The sequence below is a fragment of the Gopherus evgoodei genome, chromosome 4 (assembly GCF_007399415.2).
Source record: "Gopherus evgoodei ecotype Sinaloan lineage chromosome 4, rGopEvg1_v1.p, whole genome shotgun sequence".
Taxonomy (NCBI): Eukaryota; Metazoa; Chordata; order Testudines; family Testudinidae; genus Gopherus; species Gopherus evgoodei.
The window spans coordinates 116,333,032-116,353,663 of NC_044325.1; the positions used below are offsets into that span (position 1 = coordinate 116,333,032).

Genomic DNA, 20,632 nt, shown 5'->3' on the forward strand with positions numbered 1-20,632 from the left:
TGTGAGCCCTGTAACACAGCCAAGATGATGGCTTTGTCTCTTCCAGACTGGAAGAAGAGACTAAACAAACACCCATGAGAATATCAATCAGTCAGGAATGCTTCCATCCTGTTCCCAAATTGATCTTTCTAGGAGCTTATGTGACATGTGGGTGTGCACACTGCTCAGTACTGGCAGCTGGGTGAAATTCTGGAGGGTTGAGGTGAGCCATGTGGATAATGGATTTTTTTTCCTGTAAACAGCACAGTACAAGAGCATAAGACAAGGTGTAGAAGTGGAACAGAGGGACTCCTTTAGGATCAGTAACTAGACTGATGGGTAAATAAAGAAGATGAAGACTCCATCTGCTAAATAGAAGAAGCCTGAAGTAATGAGAGCTGGCAAAAGACAAACTGGGGCAGGCCAGGGCTGTGTGAGATAACCCTGGGAAGATGGGACCTAATCCACATGCTCCTTTTTAGGGCTGGGAGAATTTGGTTAAATTCTGGATCTAGCTGCAAAAGTCATCAAAGCTGATTTGAGCCCTGCTGTGATACAGTGATCATTACATCACAGCACTACATTGTGGTGTCAGCACCCCAGCCCAGCCAGTTTGTGCTCTGGGGTTGGGCGCCAGAAGCAGAGGGTTCTCCTTGAGTTTCTGTTTCCTCATATGGTCAGCCCAGATGGGCTGGGAGACTCTTGAGTCTGGATTCCTGAGTAGTTGCTACATTCTTCCGACTGAAAAAGCTTCAGAGCTGTGGGAGCAGCACAGTGCAGGGTCTTTTAAATCTATTACATCATTTGCATAAAAACTGCAACCTTACCAGGTATGCAGCCTGCTCCTGCCACCTGTGCTCTGGGAATGGAAGACATCACCTGGCATTACATACTTTGTTGCACAGTATTCACTGCATAACTGATTACAATTACGGATGGGGTTTTTGAAATCCAGCCCCTGGTAATATGTATCAAAGGGAATGAAATCTCAATGGAACTTGAGCTCCTAAGACATTTTGAGTGCTCTTGAAAATCCCACCCTAAAGCTCTATGTACCAGCAAAACACAGGGTTTGATTAGGCAGCCAGTTAAATAGTAACATCATAGTATAAAGTCCCAGGAACCCCAACTGGGTTTCTGTTTAGTAACAAAAGATGCAAAATCCACTAAATGAGAAGGAACCCACCTGTGTTGTGTTCTCCTGGAAGGAGGACTGCAGGCTCAGGGAGGATCCCAGGTAAGAGAAATCCACAGAGAGAACCCTTCCAAAGGACAGCACAGTTATCCAGAGGGAAAAGGACTCAGACCTTCCCAGAATCTCCATGCTCTGTGCTGCTTGTGTGCTGGCCAGAGATATTGAGCATACAACTCCCAGATGAAAACAACAGGGACCAAGAGACTCTGGTGAAGTGCACCACTGTTGTGACAACGAAAGGAGAGAAAGGGATCTGACAGGTGAACTTATGGCAGCATCTCTGATCCATGGACCTTAACAGCTGTTTCCTTATTAAAGAGCTATTTAAGGGCTCGAGCTGAGCTCCAGCACATGGAGGCTTTTGAGTTCTGATTGGAGCAGAGGCAGTGCATGCAGCTCTGGGAAATGGGGAAAGGAGACTGGATGCCAGCCAAGCTCAACTTATGATTTTGTTTAATTGTAAATGAGAGATGATCCAGACACCCCCATGGTGCACCACGGCTCAACAGAAGAGTCCTAGCACTGTCTATGGTCATTATCTAAAGGCAGGCTAAAGATTTTTGTGTATGAGCTGTATGATGGATGTAGCTCATGCAGCGGTGGCTTTCATGTGTCCTGGTACTGTAAAGGCGGGAGGAGGCAGAGAGAGGACACAATCCATGGTGTTTATTTCCATACAGTGCCAATTCCACAGTACATCTGGTACACTGGAATAAGTATATAGCAAATCTGAGAGCAGCTTCCAGAAATCCACAATAGTAGAAGAGGGCCTGGAGTTTGGTAGGGAAAAAGAAAAGAATTGACTAGAGATGAGCCCAACCCAGAAGCTGGAAACGTGACTCTAAGGCCAAATATCACAGCTCATGTTTAGCTTCGTAACAGGCATGTAAGGGGTTAGCTGTCATGATCATTTGATTGCCTGACATATGATACAGTGACTTTGCAAAAGCTAAATTACTTGTAATGGAAAAAACATTCCTCACACTGTTTGAAAGGACTGCAGCAATCCATCTGCAGGTCAGATCTGTCACCTGAGATTTTTCTGTTCAATGTCTATTTCTGTTTGAAAGAAGGGCTTAGCCATGTCCATGTGAATCCCCCATCCTACTTTACAATGACCTTAACCCTTCTCATTCTGAAGAGCTGCATGTGATTTGATAAATAAGCCCAATATTCAGCAAGTTTAAATTGTAATCACTACATTAACTTCAACGGAGTTCTACCAGTTTTGACCAGCTGAACCCAGGGAATGTTACCAAGGCCATTCAGTGCTCCTGTTTACCTTGTCCTACAATGCAAGGATGGTCAATGAAATAGAAATGGAATACACTGTGAACAGGGAAGAAAGAGGGAGGGGACTGGAGTGCTAAAGCTTATGGGTAACGGGGTTTCTCTCCTGACCAGTTTGACAATGACCAAATGTTGTTCCTACATGATGACTCTGGTCTAGATGAAACACATTAGTGATTTTAATCCTGTTCTCGATGGTAAGGTGTCACACAAACCATGATGCTAGCTGGTCCAGGCAGCAGAGAACCAAAGAATGGGGTGGATGTGGAGAAAGAACTACCATTTTGTCTCTCAAGATGGTCAAAGATGAAATGCATTGTTGGGGCAGGACCAGGAAACTTGCATTGCAGTTGTTTATGCTGTACTTCTTCCACTGTCAGGCCCCAGGGCTCAATCCCATTTTAAATTCATTGATACATTTCTTTAAAACCATATAAGTAACCTGTGGAATCCACTGGCACAGGAACATCAAACAGGGCCTGATTCCCAGCTCAGTGTAATCAATGGTATGATTCCTGTTAACATCAATGGGATTTGGATCAAGCCCCTGGCGAGCTAGGTTCAGAGATGGATTACCCTGTTTTATGAGCATGAATAGCTCTTTCCCCTCCAGAGGAGGTAACTTGTGGAGGGCTCAGAAGGGAACTTTTCCTCCTTTTGCAAAAATGTCCATGTGCTTTATAGACTTTCTCTAAAAAACATTACTGGAGACAGGATACTAGATTAGCTGGATGAATGGTCTCTTCCAGTGTAGCAGTGTCTCCATCCTTAGTGACTTTAGAGGCCTTACCCTGTATGCCTTCCATACCCAAACCTCCCACTGCGTTCAAGGGTGTTAAGGCAGGTCAGATTGCATTGTGATAGTGTACTACTGTGCCCACTGGTAGGAACCAATGATGTCTTACTGCTGTGGTGCCATTAGTTTGCATTGTTTAGGTTTGTAGAAGGTACATGAAGGAATCACAGCACCATATTGTCAAGTCCTTAAACCAGTACTCCCAAACTCTAAACCCCCCCCATAGCATGGGATTCCTGGTTTGCTACTAATGGTGTGTATTGCCACTGCTTTGCTTTATGTAAATAAGACCCTCACAGCAAACACTGGTGGCTCTCAGGAGGAAGCAAGAGGAAAAGCACAACTATGATTGTGTATTTGCACACATCTAGCTTTTAAAAATCTGTGGCCAAATCCTCAACTTTGCTGAGCATTGTGTGTGAACAAAGGCCTCTGTCTCTTGTTGAAAGCAGTCATAATGGACTGTGTACCTCACTTATCATGTGGCCTAAGGCTATGTGTTTTAGAATCATAGAATATCAGGGTTGAAAGGGACCTTAGGAGGTCATCTAGTCCAACCCCCTGCTCAAAACAGAACCAATCCCCAGGCAGATATTTGCCCCAGATCCCTAAGTGGCCCCCTCAAGGATTAAACTCACAACCCTGGTTTTAGCAGGCTAATGCTCAAACCACTGAGCTATCCCTTCCCTATATCTATCTATCTAAATAAAAAAAATTCAGAGTTTACAAAGTAGCTTAGTAGGAACTGAGCATTACTCCCTCAATGTATATTCTAGAACTGAAGTAAAAAAACCACTTGATGAAGGAACTACATCAAAAGCAGGAACCTACTGATTTGTTTTCTGAAGATTCTCCCTCACTATTTTGCCTCACTATAATTTAGGTTCAGCTCATTTTTTAGCAGAGGATAAACTCCAAAGGTTTGCAGATGCCTAAAACCTGTGCTAGCTCTCAGAAAGTTGTCTACTTTTTTACATGACCTGCCCTGGGTTTGGTAGGCAGTTGGTTCAAGCTTGGTGCCTCTGGAACTGTGGGCTGGTTCACAAAAGGCCTGAAAGTTTGTGTGTGTCTTGACTCTGAGGAAAACCTCATTGTCCTATTTTCTTTGAAAGACCTTGCTGCAGTGACGCACATCTCTGGAAGTATTTCTAGTGGTGTATTGTGGCAGTGTTCAGGAGCCTGAGTTATGAACCAGGACCCTACTGAGCTAGCTAGGTGCTCTACAGACACACAACAAAAAGGTGGACCCTACCCCAAGGAGCTCATGTTCTGAAGAGACCAGACAGAAAAATAGGTTTTATGCAGGGCACAAAAATTAAGTGGCTTGCCCAAGGTCATCCAAGGGAGGGGAGTGGCTTTGGCAGAGAATGGCAATAGTTCTGGGGCTTGGGAAGCTTCTTAGTGCAGTGTTGCTTACTGTCCTGCGGGAGAGCTAAATTCCTGGGCCTTGGCTCTTGCTTGCAGGTGTCTGCCATTCTGAAATCTATGGGACTGCCCTGATTCTCAAAGTACAGCCTGCAAACCTAAGGCCTGCATGATGAGAGTCCTAAATTTATTTTTAATGTTTAAGTACAAGCAGTTGGCAAACTCTCCTTTAAAAGCTTGGCTAAGCCTTCAGTTGGGAAAAGCAGTAGGATTTTGCCTTTCAGGGGCTTGGTTTTTCTCTTTTTAAGGTGTTGGCTTTTGACCTATTTATCCACAGAAAAGATACAGCAAGGCAAGCTTAACTATGCCTAGAATAAAGCTGGGATACTCAATCCTTCATCTCATGCTGAAGGGTGGCTGAGAAGGAATGCAATTTTTCCATGCAGCTCTATATATCCTCAGTATAGGCATGTGGACGCCTAGGCTGAGCAGCCACTGCTTACTGCAAAGTCTCTGATCAAAAACACAGGTGCACTTGAAGTTGAGTACCCATTCTCTGCACCCAAACTAATTCATATAAGTTAATGGGAGTCTTACTATTAAGTCTCAATGGGAATTGGAGCTGCCTCTAAAAACATTAATGGAGATCAGCAAAGGCTCTATGATTCTGAGTGTGGCTGAATTACAGAATGCAAGGAAATTACCAGTCAGCCTTCTTTGTCCATAGTGCTAGCACCTGAATGTAGATAAGGCCCAGTGAAGTTAGTGAGTTACACGTACACAGTCAGTGGAAAAATTTGGGCCCTTGCATGTCTTGTGCTGCTAGGGGTGCCTGAGCATTTTCTTCTCTAGCAGAATTGTGCTAACACCAACATAAGAGGAGCATTCCCTGCTCTGGCCTTAGCTAAATTAGGTTGTCAACCTTTTGCACAGTCACCTAATGACAACAATGACTAGTCCTGTTACTCATTGGGTTTTTCCCCCCTTGTACTGTTCAATGTGAATGCATGGGTATAACAGAGCAGAATGTTCTTGACATACAAGTTTAGTGCTGCTTCTTGGGAGGCTGAAAGTTCAAATACAATTTACTGTGTTATCAGTTTAATCAGGGAACAGTTAACCTAGGGCCACATCCTCCTGACATAATTGGACCCCTATAAACTAGTAAGGCAGGAGGCAGATTTAATTATGAACCAGAAGAGAAAAATACAGCAAAAAGGACAGGTGTTAAGCACTGATTGAGCTCCACTGAGCATTCTGCAGAGAAAACAAGAGTTTAACAAGTGTTGTAGTAGGAACAGCCCTTTCTTTAGAAGAATGGGAGTAATGCTCTTCTGCTATAATGGCTTCATTTTTGTGGAAGGAGAGGAAATAACAGGGAGCTGTTCAGAATGGAAAAAGGAACCTTACTGAGATGGAGTAGTTGGAACTGTTCACTCATTATGCAATAGCAATGAAGTAGTTTGTTCCAGAATTTTAAGTTAATAGAAAGCTGTAAAGTGAGCAGGTTGGAGTGGTGTTTGAATAATTTCAGCAGCTTTGGGGACCTATCTTGATTGTTTAGAGTTGCATGGATTTTGAGTGTCAAGTCAAAGTTTCTGTGTACTTATAAAAAGCTTTTAAATATCTTAAGCTGTACGCAGCATGGACTGATTCTGATTACCTCTGTCTAATTTTTGGTCAGTTAAGTGGTAGAGTGGGACTAAAATTTGTGCTAGAATGCTTGTACTGGAGCAGCAGAAGTCAAGCTTGCAACTTTGATTTAACTGACTTTCACTGCCTTGTACCATAAAATGCCTGCTCTTTCTGCAGGCTTCTAGTGCCTTTACTGGGGTAAATCAGAGCTCTGTGTCAGCTAAAAAGCTTGTCTGAGTGACAGTAATTAGTCCAATACATAAGGAAAGGGGGTGAGGTAATGATTAGAGTCAACTGCAAATGTCAGTGGCTTTACTGAATTGCTATGTAAGATTTCTTAACAGCAAGTGGGGAAAGGTCTGAGATATCACCACAGTGCAGATGTTTAGGCCCTGCATTATACAGGGCCAGGACAACTGCACAGGCTGCCTCAAATGTTTGCTAGAGCTAGGGCATGCACACAGTGCAATGGAAAACTGGCAGTCTCAAAATACCCCCAAGGAATAAAATACTTGCTCTTACTGCTTCTATACCTAGCTCTGCTAATTCATTTAGGTCTGAGTGAGTCTTAACCCTATTCTTCAGCTATAGAATGGGGTAGCACCTCAGAACTGTTACCTTATACTTCTAAGTGCTTTTAGATCAGTAGTTGAGAGTAACTGTCATTTTCAGTGGAAGGAGTGAGGAAAACCTAGAGGCTCAGCTTCTACATAATTCTGAAGCTGCTATTCCATGCTTACTTTCACAGCCACATGTTCTAAGAGTACATCTCTTGGTTTGTTTCTTTAAGTCCACTTACAATAAGAGGTATTTGGACAGGCTGCTGGACTGGGATTCAGGAAATCCAGCTACAAGTGACAACTTCACCCCACTTCCAGAATGATACAAAAACAATTCATGATCTTACTGAAAATCTATTGAGTATGTGTTTGATCTTTAAAACTTAATAGATCTTCCTAGCCTGGGGCAGTAAGTTTGATTAGTTATTGTATTGAAAAGGCACTCATACATACTGTGATTTTGAAGGCTGTGTAAGTACTTCAAGGATAAAATACTTGTTTCCCTAGGATCATCTGGGAGGTACATTTAAGGGTTTAAAAATTGTTAGCTACTTGCTGAGAATTCTAGTGAAAGTGAGTGGCTTAAGCTGAAAAGCAGCAGCAAGGTGTACAGCAATGTAAATATTGATCTAAATAAGTGCACAATAGTGAAATTCATTACATAAAGTATTTTATTACATTGCCAAAATTGCTACATATTGAAAGTCTTGTCCCTTTGCAAATTGATAAAAGCATGGAATACAGAACTCTCCATACACAGCATAAAAGACTTTACATACAGATATTTGTATATCCATTTTTAATAATTCCACTCAGTCTCCACAATACAGCAGGAATTTTGGTTTCTCTACTTTCCATTTTTAGTACTGAACATTCGTTCCTAGGAAAAAGAATAATCTGCAGTTAAAATTTCCAATAGTCCTAAATAAGTCTGGAAACTGTAGTGCTTTGACACTAGACTAAGCCAGCACAATAGTAATTATGCAGTCAACATTAGCAGTGTCTACAACTGCTATGAAAATATACATGCAGATTAAGTCAAGATGCTATTAAATTCACCTAATTATTTCAACTGGTATTTTAAAATAGTTGAGACTATACAAAAATGGACCTTAATCAACATTTTCCCCTATGCATCCTGTAAATAAGTGTTTTACTGCCAAAGTTACACCTAATCGCTATAGAAGTACTGCATTTTAGTGTACCTCAGACACCAATACTGATATAGAATATTACTGATTTGAGGCAGAAACTTAATTTTCAGATTCTATGTCAGGAATTTCTGATAGCCATACAAACTCCTCAGAATGTCACCTGCTGACTCATCTAGCCGTAGTGCAGTCTAAATACTGCTGGGCACTTGGGATAACATTCATGTTTGTTTACATCTTGCATTAGTCAGTGCTCACAGGAGGTATAACAAGACATAATTACATATACTGGGTATTCATTCCAATGTATGTGTTTCATATGCTATCTAGGCAGCAAACCACCTTTGCACATAGGAATGGAGACAATACTTATCACAATTTGTATACAATAAACACTGTTTTAAGAATAAAGACAGCACCACACTTCACTTGTGGGTCAGCTGGTGTCATTCTGAAAGGTCTGGAAAGGGGGCATATAAATTGCTGAATTCTATGCTGAATTACCTTCAACATTCTCTCCAATTTAACTGCATCAGCAGCAAATTTCCTGATCCCATCTGATAATTTCTCCACAGCCATTTGGTCTTCATTATGTTCCCAGCGGAATGTCTTCTCATCCATGTGAATCTTCTCAAGGTTAGATGTCTGAGCTATACAAAAAAGGGAGTTGTAACAATCTCAAAAGGCAAAATCCTTCATTCAAATACAAGATTGCTATCCAAAAATAATAAATGTTCCTTAAACTCCCTGATGTAGTCTCCCATTAGCTGAAGTTTGAAATTCTCCTCTCCCTCCCCACACACACTGCTGACAAGGTTGTCTGAGACACATTTTGGGGAGTAAATCGGATATTGTTGATTCTGAACTCTTATCTTAAGGGAAGTTATCCTGCTAGTCTAAATTTTAGGCTAGGGCATTTGTTTCTCATGTTTGTATCTAGCTCCTAATGGCACTAAACTTTCAGCCCACAGTACAAAAATGTTACACAAGACACTGTGGGCATGAGCAAGGACTCAAGCAAACAATTGGTTCCAATTATTCAGCAGATGCCTAACAAAAAGCTCAATTGATAACAAGCCTGCCCACTGCTTAGAGCCTTTAATAGAGCTCATGATTGCAGCTGTGCACAATTCCCAGTCTGAATTTTGTAATTTACTATTTGTTTATAAAGCTAAGAGGAAGGAAAAAGGAGTGGTACAGCTACCAGGACCACATGCAAGAACCACCACAGCAAAACATTGCTAAACCAAATAAGTTGCAACACTTTAGTACCATTTCAAGAGAGACTGGTTTTTAAAAACTCTGGGTTTCAAATGTTGACTGTTGTATAGGCATATGATCTTTTTCTAGCCTTACCTGAAGTCCTTCAGATGAATTCCATTCGTGCAAAATTAGTGTTAAAGTTTCTTGCTGGAAGGATTTTGTGAAATCCTTCAAGTCCCAGGATACAAATTAGAGGTGGTTTCTCCCTCCCACCCCAATTTTTTTTTTAATTGAAGTATCACTGTTTAAACTGAATCGGACATCTTGACTTTAATCTGGGGTAGTTGCTGGCTAATGCATGCAAAAGGACCCAAGATATTAAGTAAACTGAATATAAATGGCTACATACTAGATCAAAAAGGTATAGAAAAGCCTTGATTCCCTCAACAGCAGTGCCACAAGGACTGCTGATAGCCATGGTGGTCATGAAGACAGTACAAGGCAGTTACTGTAGATGAGCTAAGTCTTACCCCTTTAAAAAAAAGTGTTTGGATGGAGGCAAGAAACATTAAGTTTAAGCTGAAGTTATGTACTACCACTTACCAAAGCTGGCTTCTTCCATATATCAGCTATGTTCAGTAGTAAAGAGGAGTCTTGGGATTATGGAACAAGTCTGTATTATACAAGGAAAGAAAACTGACTTACCATCTTTAGCACTGAGTGTGGGAGTTAGCTTGGTGTTCTCTTTACTGAGCTCTCCCAGAAGCTTAGGTGAAATGGTAAGATAGTCACAGCCTGTCAGTGCTTTAATCTCCCCAGTGTTTCGGAATGAAGCACCCATCACAATAGTTTTGTAGCCAAACTTTTTGTAGTAATTATAGATTTTAGTGACACTCTTCACCCCTATGAAGAAAACACTGGTGATTTTCAAGACAATAAGTTTTAAAATGCAAAGATTCTTAAATCAGAGAAGTTTTAGTACCCAATACTGTGTTTTCTAGAGGAGCATTCGTAAGAGAAGATTTAAAAAGTAACGTAGTGAATTTTCCCCAATTACATTCAGAGGCAAGCTTACCTGGGTCCTCTGAGGGCTCAAAAGTCTTCTTGTCTGTGTTTGCAACATGCCAATCCAGGATACGCCCTACAAAGGGGGAAATTAGGGTGACCCCAGCTTCAGCACAGGCCACTGCCTGAGCAAAGGAGAAGAGTAAGGTCATGTTGCAATGGATTCCATACTCTTCTTCCAGAACCCTGCAAAAAAAAAAAAGGGTCATCTTTGAATGGAGGGGGAGGACAGACTCCATTCTATCTACAATCAAATTAGTTTAATAACTTCATAAAGTTAAATGTCACTAGTTAATTACTGAACTAACATGTTAGAGCTCAAAAGCAATGATCTAGTACTAGAATAAGCATATTAGTCCCATGAATAAAAAAAGTCTTGCTCATGTTAGATTTAACCCCACTAACTGAATTTACTGGTGCATGGTTCTCAAAACAGTCACATTGATAGGATTTTTTAAAATTTTCATGACCAGCCATTAGAAGCATTATATAAATTAAAAATAAATGCCAGCTACAGACACTTACTTGCCTGCCTGAATCCCCTCCCACGTTGATGACAGTTTTATGAGAATGCGATCTTTACCAATTCCTGCTTCCTTATAAAGGTCAATGAGGCGCTTAGCTCTCTTAATCATTCCTTCCTTATCAAAGGACAACCTGTGAAACAAAGACATTGATCCAAGTCAAACATTTGTCATCTTGTGTCTATATCCCAGATCCATCTTTTTCTAGCTTCCACCAACAGATAATGGTAGACAATGATGCATGCTCTCACATGGAGTAACAGTGGCTATCAGTGTCTCTAATTTAGCCATAACCAGAAGAACTATCCTGCCTCCTGTATTTAAATTTAAGTCCCAATAAATAGCTTTTCTATTTGGGGCTGTAGTTAAAGTGACCCAAATTGTAACAGATTCTCTAGGATTAAGTGGGCCCAGAGCTCAACAAAACCAAAGATGTTTCTCAGGGAAAATTAAAGTTATTGCTTTAATTTTCATAAAGAATTTAGATGCTGAAAAGGCAGAAAAGAATCAAGGAGGTTAACAGGCCTTACCCCTTGTGCATGTTAAAAACAAAAGCCATAGTGTACCATTTTGTACATTTTGGTGGGAGAAGGGCAAAGAAAAGAAACTCAACTCTTATGTTTAAATCAGATGCCTGAATTTAAGTCCAAGAATGGTGGATAGATTGAGAATGTGATCTGTGCCTTAACTACGTCGAAAGTGAACCCTATTTACAACTGCCTTGAAGATTAACCCCATTTCATACTTAGTTTTGTCTAGCATGCAGTAAAAACCTAGACAGGCAAACTGACTTCACAGTTCAATTAAACAAAAAAGGTAGCGATTTAAACTCCGAACATTTCACTGTTCCTAATCTGCTGAATTTGTAACACCCTAGTTACAAATTGCATACAAGATGCCTACAAATCTTGCTCTGGTTCAGAAAAACCAAACCTTGCATCTACTTCTGTGGACACACGACCTGGTATCCTCTTCAGTATTTCTGCCCCAAACAACACAAAAAGTTTGTCACTTGCATTTTGGACCTGTTCGTCTTCTGACCTGAGAGAATGAAAATGTAATTAGTGAAATGTGAGAGACTGCAGCTAGTATCCTAAGACTGTCTCTCTCCACATACAGTTCAAGCCTTTAAATCAGAAAAATTCTCCCATTCTTTATTTATCCACTCTAGTCTTTTGTCCCATCTATGCTTCACCAATACTACCAGAATCCATATGCCATTTGTTTCTCCCACAAACATCTGTGCTTTCTTTCATGATGCTATCTATTCATGGAATGCTTTCCCTGAGCAAGCCCACAAAGCTACTTCAAAAGGGATCTAAATTAGAATGAAGACTCACTTTGCTTCACAGGGTACGTCTACACAGCATCTGGACACCCACGACTGGTCTGTGCCAGCCAACAAGCTCAGACTACAGGGCTGTTTCATTGTTCTGTGGGCTTCTGGGCTCAGGCTGGAACCTGGCCTTCAGGATCCTGTGAGTCCCCTTCACCTTTCAGGTTCCTGGAGCTACTGGGCTCCACCCTGAGCCTAGAAGTCTACACAGCAGTGAAATAACTTCATAACCAGAGCCCCATGAGCCAGAGTCAGCTGGCACAGGCAAGCCATGGATTTTTCTTTGCTAGGTAGATATACCCATAATGTTTACCAGAAACTACTCATTGGGGTAGTCTTTACAGTGCTGAGGACAAAACCTCACACTGGGTTATACACCTATCACATGTAGCCTGTCACCATCTTTGCTGATGTGTATGTTGCATCCCTTTACCTACGCTTTGTTAGCTAGTCTTCTAGACTAAGTTCTAGGAGCAAAACTCATGTGTTTGCTTAGGTTATGAAAAGGCCAAACACTATAGCTGCTACTGCAAATAGTTACATAAAGCATCAGTTGTCATAACTGTAAGCCCAATTAAATTAATGGTCTTACTTACCCACCAAGTTTTTTTCCATACTCAATAGCATCCTCTACTAATTCCTGGTAAGCTGGCATTTGAGCTGCAGCTAGTATCAAGGATGGGTTTGTAGTAGCATCCAGAGGCTTGTACTGATCAATTGCTACAAAAATAAAGATTGCTAGTTTAAAACAGGTTACCCAGCCTGACCAATCAAGTATGATCCTACTACTGTAGGATCAGTTAACATGCCTCTTAAGCAATAAAATCTGTATCAGAGTTAAGTGTTTTCTTAAGGCAGGAATGGTGCAGTTAAGAGGCTGCCTGCAAGTCTGGGGAATGGTGCCAAAAAAGAGTCTATACCAGAGTCTCAAACTCAGGGGGTCATACTCAGAGGCTTGCTGTGTGAAAGGGGTCACCAATACAAAAGTTTGAGAACCACTGTACAAAGCGATGACTGAAAGCTACAGTGATCAAGCAAGGTTTATTTAGTACTTAAGCTCTACTGTTTCCAAAGAGTAACAAACTATTGGTCAAGACACTGTAGAAGTTACTTATCTATCTTATCTAGGTTTCAGGGGGCCACCAAGCAGGGGAAGCATTAGACTCATTGGGGCCTAGTGCAGAAAGCCAAAGCCTGGGATTGAAACCTGGGCCCTGAGCCCCACCACCTGAGGCTGAAGCCGAAGCCTGAGAAATGTAGCTTTGCAGGGGCTCCTGGGGCATGACAACTACAGGCAATTGGCCTGCTGGCTACCCTCTAATGCGGTCCCTGGCTTTTACATGCAGAAAAGCTGTTATGACAATACAAGTGGGCCATGGAGTTTAATAGCATGTTGGGGGGCGGGTCCTCAAAGAAAAAGGTTGAGAACCTCTGTTTCAGATGACATATGTTTACCACAAAGTGGTTTTTACTGTACACTGTCTGGTTCTAACATGCCTGAGTAGCTGAACAGTCTGGCATGCAATGTTTGCCTCAAATAGCTTTATAAGCAGAGGTCACTGTAGAGGACATAAGGTATCTTGAAAAAGCTAAAATATCAAAATTATGAAAAAATTACCAATTTGTTTTTCTGAACACTTTGCATTCCAAGAGGAAAATTTCATTTTAGAAAATTCTACTTAATTTCTACAGATAGCGCTCAGAAACATTGTACAGAAAGCTACATTTTCCTAGCAGCTTCCTTTAAGTAAAGATCTTGATTCTCTGTACATGTTCATCTTACGCATAGGTCCTTCAGATATCTTTTTTCCAGTTTTACGTTCATCGTCCATGTTTTATCTGACAACACAATGCAACTCCAAGATGGGTAAGTACTGATAAAGCTCATTTATCCTCTTCAGCATCCTATGTATTTGCAATACACTTCTGGATAAACTATCTTACAGGACTCTAGCAACATATATACTGCTTGTCATGTGTTACTGAAGTCTGTACAACTCAGTTATGCTAAAGATTACAAGCAAACATATGACTTCTGACATGTCATCTGGATATATGATAAGGACTGATTTTTCCAGTATCCCCTACCTATAGAAGCAGTGTCATTTGGCACTTTCTAGTCTCTAATTATGATAACACAATTGAAGGTAGAGTTCAAAAGTTCGCTCCCTATAATAAGGGGTTACATTTCAGCCTTCCAGAACAAGTTTTCAGCAAAGGTTTAAATGCGGATTCTGAATCCTGCTCACTGCTACAAAATCTGTTTAATGTTGACTGGTTGGAGAACTGTGCAGAAGAATAAGTATGTGCTGTTCTGGCCCATACTGCCACACCAACAAGAGCAGCAGACTGAAACTAGGGGTATGGCTACACTCGAAACTTCAAAGTGCTGCCGCGGGAGCGCTTTGAAGTTTTGAGTGTGGTCGCAGCGCCAGCGCTGGAAGAGAGCTCTCCCAGTGCTGCATGTACTCCACTTCCTCATGGGGATTAGCCTGCAGCGCTGGGAGCTGCAGCACTGCTTACACTGGCGCTTTACGGTGCTGTATCTTGCAGCGCTCAGGAGGAGTGTGTGTGTGGCTTTTTTCCACACCCCGAGCGAGAAAGTTGCAGTACTGTAAAGCATCAGTGTAGCCAAGGCCTAAGTTTCATAATTTATCAGGTGTTCTTTGCTTTTGCTGGGAACACTGCTTTTCTGCAGATGGAGACAAGAGGCACCTGGCCCAATGTTTCACTGGAAGCACACAGATGGTCAGGACTAGAATGGTCCTTTGCTCCTTAGACCAGAAATTTTCCCTACTATATAGTGCAATAAATATTTATCAACACTTTTGGAAAAAAATACACACTGCTGGTGACTGGTGTCAACAACAGCTGCAGCTGAACCAGTACCAAGCACTAACCGCAAATGTAGCCAAGGACAAACTACAGAATGGTTTTAGAGTGCATGGTTAAAACTTGCAGCTAGATTGTGCTCAGCACCTGTTGCTGACTACAGTATGAAATACATATCTGTTGACAAGGCTACAGAGTCAATGTTTTAAATTCCCATACCCTCAGACATTAGATCCTAGACATTCTGTTAATGGCCACCTCTAGCCATACTTGATAGTGCTGAAGATTCAGAAATCAGCAGATATTCGAGTTATACATGAATAATTCATGTATTAATGTAAAATATATGGGTTACATCTGGATTCAGAACACAGCTCCATTGTAAGAATTACTTTTTCTTTGTACAAAAGTTATGAGACTGACTTGGCTACCTCCTTGGGACTTTCAAGGCTCAGGAGAGTTAATCCCTTGTCCCCATAGCACCTAGACATCTCCTGTGAGGACTGTGGCTTGTATAAAAAAGCCAAATTGGTTCAAAATTTTACATGCATTAAAGTTTTGTCCAATTAGACAAAACCAAGGTATCAGGGGAATTAAAGATCTCATGTGGCTCTTGATCACCTCTGGCCAGGGATTAGAGTGGACGTGTGTCCTGGCCAAATCAGAGCCTGAGAAATCCTCCCTTAAAATCCTTGTGGTCACAGTAGTTGCCTTCCCCTGAAAATTGTTATGAGCCTGTTCCACTTAAACTTCTACTGCTCCCTGCTCATATTTGTACCCACTGTTCACTGCTCGTATTTATTTACTTTTAGTAACAATTCCCATCAGCAAAGTCTGCTCTTTCAGCTACCTTCAGCACTACTGAATTCATGCTGCAGGAACCTTGCTGTGGCTGCTCTTTCTATATTCTTTTGCCCTATGGTCCTCTACCACACAAGGCCTACTCTTGGGGTCAATTAAGTTGCTCAGAAGCCAGCACCCCATATCAGGAGTTAACAGGTTTGTATAACCTACTCTAATGCCTTCAAAATACTCAAAAGTATTTTTACTTTGTCTTTTTGACTTTGGGTCACCAATACTGAACTCCACCAATTACTTGTTCCCCTACTTTTTTCTGAATCTTAGATGAAACCCAAGTACTGTACCAAAACTACTGTACTATACTCTTGGTCTTAATAGAAGTCACTAAATATAAGACTCCCATTACTGAAGACCTTTGGACACAAAGGTAAAACATGATTCAAGACTAAGTTAACTAAGCCTGCATATACAGATAACCCCCAACTTATGCAAGGCTTTCTGGAATGGAACAATTGCATAACTCAAGTTTTGCATAGTCGGAAACACATACATGTACATTACATAAAAATTTCCGCAACTTGAAAATCCTATTTCTGGCTTATGGAACTTTTTCCGTAAGTGCAAATTTGCATAAGTCCAGTCTTGGCAGAGCATCTGTATGTCACTGAAGTTGGTGAAGCAAATCCTCAATTTTAAGTGTACTGAGTACACTATATTATACAGTACTCCTTAAATCCTGTAGCAAAATCATTTGTGTTTAAGATCTCTTGTACAGAAAAAAATCTAGCCCCGCCCTTTTTAAATTAAGCAACAAGAGTGTTTACTCATTTTCATGCTAAGTGAAACAAAATTCCTCTTACATTAACTCCTCTCTGCCTCTCCACTGTTGTTTCACCATGAGAAAACTATACAGGAAGCCATTAAAAAAATCAAAACCAGCCAAGTAAATAAAATGTAACAGCTTTCTGAAGAGAAATGAAGACAGCCAGTCTTGTAAAAATAAGCCTCGTTTATAAACCTATTATAAAAAATTAGAAATATTTCCAATTTACCAAACCCTGATTTGAGCAGGAATGAAATTTGAATCAGAATCAGGGTGTTAAAAGTACCAAGGGCCATTAGTTTCCCAAATGGATAATTTAAACAAGATTTATGGTACATATAAAAATTAACTACTTGTTGATGGTAATAAATGCTAGCTCAGAGCCCTTCACTTGTTTCCATTATCAATTTAAAGATAGCTGCACTCAGGAGTTCTGCTGCAACAGTAACTAAAAGAGTAGAGCTACAATCATTTACACCTTGAAACAACCACGTTTTTGCATTTTAATAATGCAAACAACTTTTCAAGATCCTAGTTCAAAGGTCAGTGCTAGTAGGTCATACTTATGACATTTGTTTATAGGAGCAGTACACAGGTTATTGCAGTGAGGCCACATATTTCCAGTAACACACCTGTACCCACACATACACTGCTAACCATTTCATATTAGTACTTTGGATTTCTACAGTCCCTTCCATCCAGAGAGCCAGAATTATTTTACAAAGCTAATTATCAGCATGAGGCAGATATTACCCTCATTTTACATGTGAAGCAGCTGAATCATAGGAAGGCTGACTTCCCAAGTGAGTCAAAGGAAGTGGGTAGAAAAGACGGTATTAAGCATGTGTGATTTCTGCTACTAGGCTGGTGTTGTGGTGAAGGCCCTTCTCCTGTTGTGAAGTCTTCAATTCCTGATGCATTTATATAGTTTTGTTCTGTGTTCTTGTGTTGAGTCCAACTTCTCTGTATTAGCAAATTGCACTGCCATATAACCATAGGATCCCACTGTGTCCTGCAAGACTGACCACAATTTGCAGAAGGCTCTTATCCTCTCAATCTGCAAACTCACCACCCATCACACATTAAGCAACTGGGACATTTCAGTCTTTCATAACAGCACACAAGTAACAAGACAGCTTTAGGCAAAGAACTTAACCTTGTAATAAAAAAACCCTCTGTTAAACTTGGCTATGTTCTCCAAGTAGATTACAATTTAGACCAAAATACTTAGATTATGTCTACTCTAGAGAGCTGCCAGTGGCACTGCTGTACCTATACTGTAAGATCTCTTGTGTAGCTGCTCCCAGTGACATAATTAAGTCACCCCCAAAGAATAGCAGTAGTAGCTATGCCAGGGGTAGAAGTTCTCTCACTGACATAGCACTGTGCACACTACCACTTATGCAGATGTAATTTATGTTGCTCAGGGAGGTGGGATATTTGCTGACATAAGTGGTAGTGTAGACATAGCCTATCCTAAGTCTTCCCTTCCATCAGAGAATGATTAATTCCCACTCAATATTTCATTCTGACTACATGCTATCTCTCATGGTGAAAGTTCAGTGTTCCATTTATGTTTCGCTCACTTAACACGTGAGGCTGTTGGTGAGTGGAATCAGCATTTCCCATATTCACTAAGACCCCCAAACTCAATAGGATGGTTACACTTTGCCAAACAGGGAGTCAATGCGAGGAAGGGGCTATTAGTAACAAGTGATCCGGACCTTGCTTCCCCTTACAGGCAGCACCAGTTAAAGCAAAGCAAGGCCTCCACCTGCCTGCCAGACCCCGCCCCCCCATGAGGTATCCCCTGCCCTGCTGCTGCGCTCCCAACCCCCCAACCCACTTCATACTGAGACCCCACGATCTGAGTCAGGGGAGAGGCAGAGGCAGCCCCATCCCCTGCCCTGGGCACAGGGGAGGGAATGAGCCGGAGGGCCTGGCCCTTACAGAGCTGGGGAGGAAGGACTAGGCCCCCAACCGCCTGCCTCAGGAGGGGCGGCGGCACCCAGTGGTTCCGGGGAGCGCGCACGTCCTGCCCAGCGATCAGACCCCTGGAGCAGCCGCCTTCCCGCCAAGCCTCCCCCTCGCCAGAGCCGAGCCCGCCAGAACTCCGGGCTCGGCTCCCCTCCCCCGCGTGTGTGTGTGTGTGGGGAGGAGGGGGCGGGCTCGCCCACTGCCCCTGTCAGGGGGAGGAGTCAGCCATGGGGGACTGGGACCACCCCCCGCCCTAATGGGGGTAACGGGCCCCTCATGCCTCGCGGGGGCGGGGTGTGATCTCACCATGGAAGTCGCCGGTGTCCGCCACCACCGTGGTGTGCTGCTTAAGCTGCTCCAGCGCGGACTCCATCTTCGGCCGCTTCACGGGGGACACTGACATAATCCGCCAGGGGCACCGGCCCGGAGACCCTTTATATACCTGCCAAAGGCCACCCAGCGCGCGCCCGCCGCAGCCGACGTCCTACAGTAGCGCCAGGGGGAGGAGACGGCGCCCGCGAAGGGCGACACCTGCGGCGACGCGCGCGCCCCCGCCCTGACAGCCATTCACGACCGTGGGGGGGGGGAGAGGCAGTAGCCAATCAACAGCGAAGAGAGCGGGAACTAGCCAATCACGACAGGAGAGGGAAGAAGGCATCTGATTGGGTGAGTAGGTGGCGTATGACAGTTAATACATACCGGAGGCTCCTGAGCATGAGTTGGTGACGGTTCACCCTATCAGACGGGGCAGGGGGAACTGTGGGGGCGGGGCGAGAGGAGAGCTACACCTCCCCCAAGAGAGGAGGCAGCGGGTCATAAGGGCGCGCAGGGCTGTCCAGGGTCTGGCCTCTGCCCGAGGGTGTCACGTGGGTCCTCCCGTAAGTGACGGGTGTGACACTGTGTCTGCTGGGGCTGCGGCTGGTGCGTGAGCAGTTAGGTAGCTGCCCGGGAAGTTACCTGTAAAGGGCTGTGGCTGGGCCCTGGTCAGCAGGAACGGACAGAAACCCTGTTTTCCCCACACCAGGGAGGTTCACCTGGCTGGCTGGTGACGTGGTTGTGTGTTTCACAACGGGGCTCAGCTCACCGGCCTGAACTGGATGCTCAGGAAGGGTTGTGGAAACTTCAAAGAGGAAACAGTAACAGGAGAACTAACCGGTAGAGGGGAGGGATCCCTACCTTGAGATACACATCAACTTTTCATGTAGTTAGGGGACAAAGAAGACACCCTGGCATCCTTCACCTACAGCAGTGGTTTTCAACCTGTGAATGCCGCAGTCTATGCCTAAGATTTCCAAAGGGTTCTGCACCTCCATTAGAAATCTTTTAGGGGGTCTGCAAATGGAAAAAGGTTGAAACCTACAGATCTAAGAAGTAAACAGTATGTTTACTTCATGAAAGGGGGTGTCAACCACTGTTGGCTGAAAAATTTGGAAAGAACTCTGTGTGAAATCAGATCCTTTAGACAGGAGGATAGCTTGTTAGGCAAGGTTAGTCTCTAGAAAGTGTGTTATGGTTTTGTTTTATAGCTAACCATTTGTTTCCAATATTCCTACAATCACTTGGATCTCTGTTCTTTGACAATAAACTTATTCTTGTTTTCATTGTAAATATATCTCTGTGCAGTGGCGTAGCCAGGTGGAGGGAACAGCGGGAGCGGGGAAAGAAAAAAAGGCGCCTCCTCACCGTGGTGCTTTTACTGACGGAGCGGTGCTCTGGGTCTTCAGTGGCATCTTGGCAGCGGGACCTTCACTCGCTCCGCGGGTCTTCGGCAGCATTTCAGTGATGAAGCTTCAGTGCCTCTGAAGACATGCGGAGCTAGCGAAGGGCCTGCTGGCGAAGTACCACTGAAGACCTGGAGCACCGCCCTGTCAGTAAAAGTGGGTGGTGCCTTTTTTTTTTTTTTAAATTAAAAAGGCTCCACTTGTGCTCGATGGGGGAGTGGCTGCTGCCCCGCTCCCCCCGCCAGCTACGCTCCTGCTGTGGTGTTAACCAAAGTGGTGCTCCTGAGTTGAATCTTACAAACTGGTGTGCACTGCTGTTCGTTTGAGAATAGCAGGCCTGGCAACTATGTGAGTGTTCAGTGGATAAGGGGCTGGACAC

General features: G+C 43.0%; 1 protein-coding gene across 1 annotated transcript; it reads right to left on the reverse strand.

Moving 5' to 3' along the window:
- Nucleotides 1-7,468: 7,468 nt before the first annotated feature.
- TALDO1 (transaldolase 1) lies at nucleotides 7,469-19,061 on the reverse strand. Its single transcript, XM_030560685.1, has 8 exons — nucleotides 18,839-19,061; nucleotides 12,696-12,819; nucleotides 11,697-11,804; nucleotides 10,765-10,896; nucleotides 10,250-10,425; nucleotides 9,880-10,077; nucleotides 8,476-8,621; nucleotides 7,469-7,700 (listed from the first exon to the last, which is right to left on the reverse strand). The coding sequence occupies exons 1-8, from the start codon at nucleotides 18,933-18,935 to the stop codon at nucleotides 7,668-7,670; spliced, it is 1,014 nt and encodes a 337-aa protein (XP_030416545.1). The 5' UTR covers nucleotides 18,936-19,061; the 3' UTR covers nucleotides 7,469-7,667.
- Nucleotides 19,062-20,632: the final 1,571 nt, after the last annotated feature.